At 45.6% G+C, this 9064-nt stretch overlaps 1 protein-coding gene across 1 annotated transcript in view; it reads left to right on the top strand.

The window, feature by feature from the left end:
- Nucleotides 1–893: 893 nt before the first annotated feature.
- The window catches only part of LOC135826817 (E-selectin-like), a 15816-nt gene continuing 7645 nt past the window's right edge, over nt 894–9064 (top strand). Inside the window, exons 1-6 of the mRNA XM_065339420.1 lie at nt 894–916; nt 1196–1267; nt 1530–1642; nt 2680–2793; nt 5261–5437; nt 8046–8177. Of these exons, the coding sequence (XP_065195492.1) occupies nt 894–916; nt 1196–1267; nt 1530–1642; nt 2680–2793; nt 5261–5437; nt 8046–8177 (631 nt within the window). The remainder of the gene's footprint in view (nt 917–1195; nt 1268–1529; nt 1643–2679; nt 2794–5260; nt 5438–8045; nt 8178–9064) is intronic.

Below are 9064 nucleotides of genomic sequence, written 5' to 3'. Positions count from 1 at the left end.
CACTATGCCATGTGCTGTATGCACTATGCCATGTGCTGTATGCACTATGCCATGTGCTGTATGCACTATGCCATGTGCTGTATGCACTATGCCATGTGCTGTATGCACTATGCCATGTGCTGTATGCACTATGCCATGTGCTGTATGCACTATGCCATGTGCTGTATGCACTATGCCATGTGCTGTATGCACTATGCCATGTGCTGTATGCACTATGCCATGTGCTGTATGCACTATGCCATATGCCATGTGCTGTATGCACTATGCCATGTGCTGTATGCACTATGCCATGTGCTGTATGCACTATGCCATGTGCTGTATGCACTATGCCATGTGCTGTATGCACTATGCCATGTGCTGTATGCACTATGCCATGTGCTGTATGCACTATGCCATATGCCATGTGCTGTATGCACTATGCCATGTGCTGTATGCACTATGCCATGTGCTGTATGCACTATGCCATATGCCATGTGCTGTATGCACTATGCCATGTGCTGTATGCACTATGCCATGTGCTGTATGCACTATGCCATGTGCTGTATGCACTATGCCATGTGCTGTATGCAGTATGCTGTTTGACGTATGATGTATGCTGTCTGTTGCTGCTACAGGTATTTGGAGTCTAACATGTTAGAAAGTTTACCTTCTGGTTTGTTTGCTAACAACCCAGACTTAACAGAGCTGTAAGTAGCTAGCGCTTTTTCTTTTTTAATTCTCGTTCTATTTTTGCTGGATCCTTTCCAGAGCACCTGCCTGAGTCGTGAAAACATATTCTAATGCACTTGTACAGGGCGTCCAATCGTTATTATTATTTTTGTTTGTTTGTTTGATATAAAGCACGCCAATATTGATATTTCTGGCTGTTTTGAACTGGCTCTAGACAAGAAAAAATGGCTGATGCTTGTGGAAAAAAGTGCTGTGCTTGCGTAGTTATTCTTACTGCGATATGTTCTAACAATATTGAGATGCCTTTTGTTGGCTCTTCTGCCTGGATTTCGTTGACAGATGCGTTAAGCCCATGGATCCTTCCATGAGTGACATGCGAACTGTAGCTATGTATTATTGGGAGCAATACTCCCAATAATAAATAATTTGCATCACCACCAACAGAATCCATTTTCTCTTTTGGTGCTCCAGATCTTTCGTTTCGGTTTTGACATTTTGTTTGTGTGCTGATCTGGTTTGTGTGCAGGTATTTGTCTGGAAATCAGCTAAAGTATCTCCCTCCCGGTCTCTTTGCCAATAGTCTCAACCTGTCTATATCGTAAGTTCACAATGCGCACAAAGACAGGCAGGAGCTACCGGTGAAATTTTGAAATATTTTAATCTCACGATGGCATGTGGCCGATAAGAGAAGATTGACATGATTTAATTCGTCCATAGACAAGTTGCCTGCACTCAAATAAGCGCTGCGAGAGTCGTCCCTCAGTATTTTGACTTGATGTGATTGTTGCATAGTCGGTACCAGGAAATCCCTATTGCCGATCACTTTCTTACATTTCTCCACTGTTGTGTTCCCTGCTCAGAGAGCTAATGGACAATCCGTTGAGTTTGGACACTAGGCTGTGTATGCTGGTAGAGCCTGTAGATTTCACACAGTTAGTCAATGCTAGCAAGAACGTCACTGACTATATCACAAGTGAGTTATGTGTGTGTTATGGTGTTGTCCATTTTTTACACCAGTCCCATTTCAGTTTCATGTTAGTTCACTTCCCATCGGATGGTGAGAAACCTGTGCGCCATCGTACTCATTGTTACACTGACACCACACTTGTCAGTTGTGTCAAGAGTAAATAACCTCCAAGAGTGTGCAACTCCAGCTATGGGGTCTGTGACGGCAGAACTTCACATCACGTGATGAACCCGTACGCATTATTTGCACTCTGTGACAGCATGATTGATACAGGGTTGTACGCAACCCAGCTTTGGGTACGACTCTCTTGTGGTCACTTTGCACTGTTTGCCAGTGTGACCTTTTGAACCATGTCACGTGATGTGAAGTTCTGCCATCGCAGCACTGCATAGAGGTTGTGCAGGCAGTTGCAAAACTCTCGGGGATAATGTGCTTTTGGTTGCATGTAGTGGAACACACGTTTTGAAAGATAGTGGCTCAGTTTGGAGCACATAGAATCGACCGATATGAAAGTGAACCACGAATGACAACTAAGTACTGGCGTTTTTTTTAAAACTTGAAGTCAAGCTCTGACACTCCAATCGGCTCTGTTATCCAGTTATTTAGAGAGGATAACAGCATGGGTGGCCTAGTTGGTCTCCACGATTTTGGCCAGTTTGTTTGCTTAGCTTGACCAAGGGTACGTAACCAATGGGAAAGAATAACTGTCACTAAAATATGTGTCTAACTTGTCTACGAACTCTATGCACCGATTGATGTGGTGCAGTTTCGACGGAACAGTGTTCCCCGGGAGAGAGTGTTAGCTACAGAGCCGTTATCCACTGGGATGAGAGGGGGGGGGGGGGGAGGGGGAGTGCTGGCATTTGAGCTAGATTGCGAAAAGAATGGTTCCTTTAGCAGGCTGATTCACCTCTGTTGACTATGCAATGGCCGCTGTGCTATGGTGAACATATCAGAACCTGTGACTGGCTACCCCTGCGAGAAAACTCTGAGTTTGTTTTCCTCTGGTCTCCGCTATGTTTGTGTGTGTTTCTGTGCATTAGAACTGAATGCATCATATTGCTCGAGTAGCTGTGTGAACATTCCCCAAGAACAACCGACTGCTTGCTCGGACGGACAGAGATGTGTTGGAGTCGTGTCCAACTTTTCATGCGTTGGTGAGTCGGTCGCGTAGAATGGGGGATGGGTGCATCCATTTCTCGCCATTGAGTTTTGCGGGGGCAAGTCCATTACCACTGTACACACCTTGATAACAGCTCTGCATAAAAGGTCGTGAACCGTATAAGGTCATACTCATATATTTTAATGTACTAGAATGGGTTGTACCTGCCAAATATGGGGCGACGTGTCCCTGCAACAAGGTGACGGGAAGAGTGCATAACCCCAAGAGTGTGCAACTAGGTTCTGGCTGCTGTAGGCCCACTGCGCGGCGGAATTCCAACATTACGTCATACTGCTAAGGCGCAGAGGACGAACTCCGCATTCTGCGGTGCTTGGAACCAGGGAGTAGTACAAGCGCAACGAACGTGTACGTCATTTTTGACGTAATGTTGGAATTCCGCCGCGCGGATCCCCCATGTACAGAGTTGCACACTCTTGGGGTTATGGACTCCTGGTGACGGCCATCTTCAATACGTACATGTACATGTGCCTCTTATTGTATACAGAAGCCTGCACACACCACCATGGCCTGCACACACCACCATGGCCTGCACACACCACCATGGCCTGCACACACCACCAGGGCCAGCACAGGCAACATACCCAGCCGTGCCTCATCATACTGGCGTGGACTGATTGAAATCCGATGGTGTGACTGGGGCTGGCTCCCTCACTGCTTTTAGTGCATACATACACAGTAGTTCACGTACACACTATAATAATGGACCAGCAGTGCTCACGGCTGCAAGGCCAGCATGTTGCGGCCACTTGACTTCTCAACAGATGTCAAAGTCCGCTAAAATACTTGATCAAGGGCTCCCTGCTCCCTGTAGAGGGTCGCTTGTCTTCACCCCTCTGGGCCGTACAGCCTTCTCCTGAGGGGTTCAGATGAAGAGTAAGTTCGGCCGAGGGAGTGGGCACACACTCATCAATAACAGTCACACTCCCTCATGCTCACTGGTTTAGAGGGAAAGACACACGGGAAAAGTCTGAAGAAAAATTGACTGTCACCACGAGGATTCGAACCAACTCCCGCATGCTTTCATCCTTTCTGATTTGACCCACGGATTAAAACAACAGTTCTGGTGTGGCATGTTCGACTGGACGTTAACATTCTTATGAGTGCCGGATACGGCGCAAGGAGGCAGTACAGCTGTACCTGAACTCCTCCTCCCCCTCCCCCCCCCCCCTCTCCTCCTCTCCCCTACAGCACCTGTGCATCAAACGTTTCACGCACAAAAACCTGACACTGCTTGTTAACAATTATAGTCGGGTAATCGACCGTTAAACTGAAGAGTAATCGATAGGTGAAATCTACAATCGTTTCCGTCCTACTCATTAGTTTTGTTGCCACCAAAAGCACCTGTGACAGAGACACTGCTGATCAGTGTTGCAAGCGATGCCTTAGCCATGCGGGGAATTTTGAGCGGTATTGACCCATCCAAGGCACAATGAATCGTTTTGAATAATCTGCCAACAAGTCTTACGACGGAGGATGCATCATTTAACACGTGCGTCGAAGTATTTTGTACACACACGCATGCGTATGCACATATGTGTGCACAGTATGCACATATGTGTGCACAGTATGCACATATGTGTGCACAGTATGCACATATGTGTGCACAGTATGCACATATGTGTGCACAGTATGCACATATGTGTGCACAGTATGCACATATGTGTGCATACTGTGCACACATATGTGTGCACATAGACAGTTGTCTAAGGTCATCAGGCTGCGTATACTGCTCTATGTGCAGTGGACAGAGCCAGTAATATAATGATCACACAGAAATGGCTCAACCAAGTTCTTTTCCGCCGTTACTCAGAGTTTCGTGTGAAATACTCATCAGACTGTCTGGTCAGTGTTTCGCGTGAAACTCTGAGTAAAGACGGAAAAGAACTTGGTTGAGCCATTGCTGTGTGATCATTGGATGTGTGCACATTACGTGTGCAGAGTATCTGTGAGAAGCCATCAATCAGTAGTCATGCGTTTCGTCAACATACTCCCATAACATATGCAGTCCTGGAGCACTTTCACGAGATTGATGTTAGATCGAGTCTGTGCATGCCATTGCAATACCGCTGAAATAAGGAAATTTAAGCCGGAGCCATTGGGGACGGCCCCCAAGCTGATCCTAACCACTACAGTTGTACCTGTGTATATAAAATCCTACATGAAAGAATTGAAGCTAATACAGTATTACTGAATATGCTGTTGCTAAATTAATGAGACAATTCCACTTCCACCACATGAGCTCTCTGGCCAACCTCACACCAGCAACATGACTCCAAGTTGTAGTAGATACTGACAACTAGAATTTCCTCCATACAGTGCTGTTTCGACCACTAAGGTCTCATCAGTGAAGGTCGAGAATAATGAATGGCTAGAATATATTTGAAAGCCTTTGAGTACAATGCTGTTGCTTCTTGTGCCAATTCTCTCGTTCCTATTGCCAGTGAAAACGTGCAGCATTCGAGTTCCGGTGAATGGTAACATGTCTCCAAGACAACCAGCCATTAACTACAATGAGAGTGTCAGATATTCCTGCAATGCTGGATACGTACTGGTCGGAGCTGAGAGTGCCGCATGTACTGACACTTCTCTGCTTTCCCATTCGATACCAACTTGCAAAGGTATGTGATGACGTACGGGTGTTCTCTCTGTGTGTCTTTCTCTCTCTGTTTCTCTGTTTCTCTGTCTGTCTCTGTCTGTCTGTCTGTCTGTCTGTCTGTCTGTCTGTCTGTCTGTCTGTCTGTCTGTCTGTCTGTCTGTCTGTCTGTCTGTCTGTCTGTCTGTCTGCCTGTCTGTCTGTCTGTCTGTCTGTCTGTCTGTCTGTCTCTCTGTCTCTCTGTCTCTCTCTCTCTCTCTCTCTCTCTCTCTCTCTCTCTCTCTCTCTCTCTCTCTCTCTCTCTCTCTTTTCTCCCCCAGTGTTGTGTTTCGATACGTTACTGGTTTTTTAATCGTTAGTTGAAACCTGGATACAGCAAATGGGATGTTACTACCCCCCCCCCCCCCCCCATCCTCCCCCTCTCGATTTAGGCCATGGCCTTTGGAGAATCCATAAAAATGTAATACTAATACGGAGCAACAAGGACAATCAAGGTTTGTTTGCTACTACTTCAAGTTTCATGCTCTCGCAATCATCGGGAAAATACAAATACAAAATACTGGGCTGTTGACAACTAATCTAGTAACCTGCCAGTGCTTTGGGAGCTGCAAGCTGTATCATTCATGGTCGTGGAGATCCTGTGAGCACGGACAATGTGCCAAATTCTGAAGCAAATCACGCAGTGAAAGATCCCTCTGCATTGCAAGGACAGGCTGGCAAACTGTTGGAGAAGTTGTGAAGAGCTTTGTTCACTCATTCGAGAGAGACGGTTTCTGTGTTCCCAACATTTTGCCAGATGTAGCTAGAACAGTGTTCTCTGTATTCCCAACACTGTGCTAAATGACTGTTACGGAATCACAGCCATTCTGTTCCCGGGACGCAGGACACAAAGGACAAGACCAATTTGTTACGTTATTATTATCATTATTATTATTATTATTATTATTATTGTGGAAGAGAAAAGGACATATGGATACGAGTTAAGAGTAACTCTCCATCACTGTAACATGATACTATATACAGTCAGAAAGTGCAATAACTAGGCACAAAACTGACAGAGTACTGAAACATTCGACGTCCTGACACCTAGCTTCAACACATCTCCGTAGCGCTAACCGACAGCCTTCCAACTTGGAAGGTTCAAGGTTATGGAAAAGACCAAAGAGGGGAAGGCAAGCGCAACGAAAACGAGCAAAAGCTACAGTCCCAACGGAACAAAGAATGTCGATTGTTACTGGACGATGACGAGACCAGTACGATATTTGACAAAGCGGTCTAACTACAATTCGAAGCAGCAAAGCAGCACACCACCCAACTTGGGTGGGTCATAAATATCAAAGATAAGTAAAGAAAGGGTATTGTAGTTAGACCGCTTTGTCAAATATCGTACTGGTCTCGTCATCGTCCAGTAACAATCGACATTCTTTGTTCCGTTGGGACTGTAGCTTTTGCTCGTTTTTGTTGCGCTTGCCTTCCCCTCTTTGGTCTTTTCCATAACCTTGAACCTTCCAAGTTGGAAGGCTGTCGGTTAGCGCTACGGAGATGTGTTGAAGCTAGGTGTCAGGACGTCGAATGTTTCAGTACTCTGTCAGTTTTGTGCCTAGTTATTGCACTTTCTGACTGTATATAGTATCATGTTACAGTGATGGAGAGTTACTCTTAACTCGTATCCATATGTCCTTTTCTCTTCCACATTTATTTATGGCTCAACATCCGAGTTTCAAATTATTATTATTATTATTATTATTATTGACGTGGCGGAAACGCAGACTACTTTCAAAGAGACAAACAAGAAGACTGACAGAAGGACTGTCGACTATAAAATCGCGCATGCTCATATCACACATGCACGCGACTAGACAAAGACAGTTTGGGGAATGTCATCACACAGGAAACACAACATATCATTAATTTTACAAGATGACATCTAGTTATTCTCTGCATTCGCAACCCTGCGCTAGATGTACTCCCTCCGCCCAGGCAAACTTTTTGCTGATCTCCTTCAGCCCACTGACAGGTGTCCGACAGCTATTTTTACATCTTGTTTACTTCACCATCACAGAAATCTGCTCGTGTACAATCCATTCAAGCGTACCAGTTCCACACAAGTCGGCGAAGTCAGCAAAGAGTAAAGAAACACCTAGAGTAGAGTGCGTTGAAGGCAAGTAACTGGTCAAAAAACACAAAGTCAGTCACTGGTAGGTGCTGCGAGTAGCTTTGTCGGCTGATGACAAAGGATGACTTCTACATATGTTTCGACTTGGGAGATTTCCTTGTGATGTTCAATGACTCCTCAACTCATTCCGAGCCGCTATACGCCATTCCGACAACCTGGAAATTGTCAGAAAAAGTGTGAAGATAAACGAAAATGTTGCTTGGTCGGAGGAAGTAGAGCTATATAATCTCTACTATCGTATTTCCCCGAATAGATGTCTCACCTTTTTACACTAAAATTCAAGAGTAAAAAGGGGATGCGACTTACAATCGAGCATGACTTGCTACGTACTGATGTGAATATTATATCAAAGCTGGCTCAAGCCAGAAAACGGGGTACGACTTAGAATCGAGTGCGACTTAAAATCGAGTGCGACTTATCGGGGAAATAAGGTATCTTCTGTTCTTTGCCAATCCAGTGCTAGATGTTAACGAATGTGCTAGCGGCATGCACCGGTGTGACAAGAATGCAGTCTGTACAAGTCTGAACTCCACACACGTAACATGTAACTGCAGCACTGGATATACTGGTAACGGGACTACGTGCTCGGGTAAGCCTCTAACATGTCCTGACTGCTGGAATACTGCCTGCTCTCTATTTCTCTTACTCCTTTTCCTTCTCTATGTCTGTCTCTCCTTTTCTTCTGCTTCTTCTCTTTCTCTCTTACTCCTTTTCCTTCTCTATGTCTGTCTCTCCTTTTCTTCTGCTTCTTCTCTTTCTCTCTTTCACTCTCTCTCTGTCTCTCTCTTTGTCTCTTTGTCTCTCTGTCTCTCTTTCACTCTCACTCTGTCTCTCTCTTTGTCTCTTTGTCTCTCTGTCTCTCTGTCTCTCTCTCTGTCTCTCTGTCTCTCTGTCTGTCTCTCTCTCTCTCTCTCTCTCTCTCTCTCTCTCTCTCTCTCTCTCTCTCTCTCTCTCTCTCTCTCTCTCTCTCTCTCTCTCTCTCTCTCTCTCTCTCTCTCTCTCTCTCTCTCTCTCTCTCTCTCTCTCTCTCTCTTCTCTTTCTTTCTCTCTTTCTCTCTCTTTCTCTTTCTCTCTTCCCTGTTTGTCTGTTTGTCTGTCTGTCTGTCTGTCTGTCCGTCTGTCCATCTGTCCATCTGTCCGTCTGTCTGTCTGTCTGTCCGTCCGTCTGTCTGTCCGTCTGTCTGTCTGTCTGTCCGTCTGTCTGTCTGTCTGTCTGTCTGTCTGTCTGTCTGTCTGTCTGTCTGTCTGTCCGTCTGTCCGTCTGTCTGCCTGTATGTCTGTCTGTCAGCCTGTCTGTCTGTCTGTCTGTCTGTCTGTCTGTCTGTCCGTCCGTCTGTCTGCCTGTATGTCTGTATATCTGTCTGTGTCTGTCTGTGTCTGTCTGTTTGCCTTCTGCCTGCCCTCCTGTCTGTTTGGTTGCCTGCCTGTTTGTTCATCTGTCTGTCTCTTCTCTAGTTCATGTCTGGCGTGCATTAC

This window comes from Sycon ciliatum, chromosome 10, assembly GCF_964019385.1.
Source record: "Sycon ciliatum chromosome 10, ocSycCili1.1, whole genome shotgun sequence".
NCBI lineage: Eukaryota > Metazoa > Porifera > Calcarea > Leucosolenida > Sycettidae > Sycon > Sycon ciliatum.
This window is presented reverse-complemented; position numbering and strand designations above follow the sequence as displayed.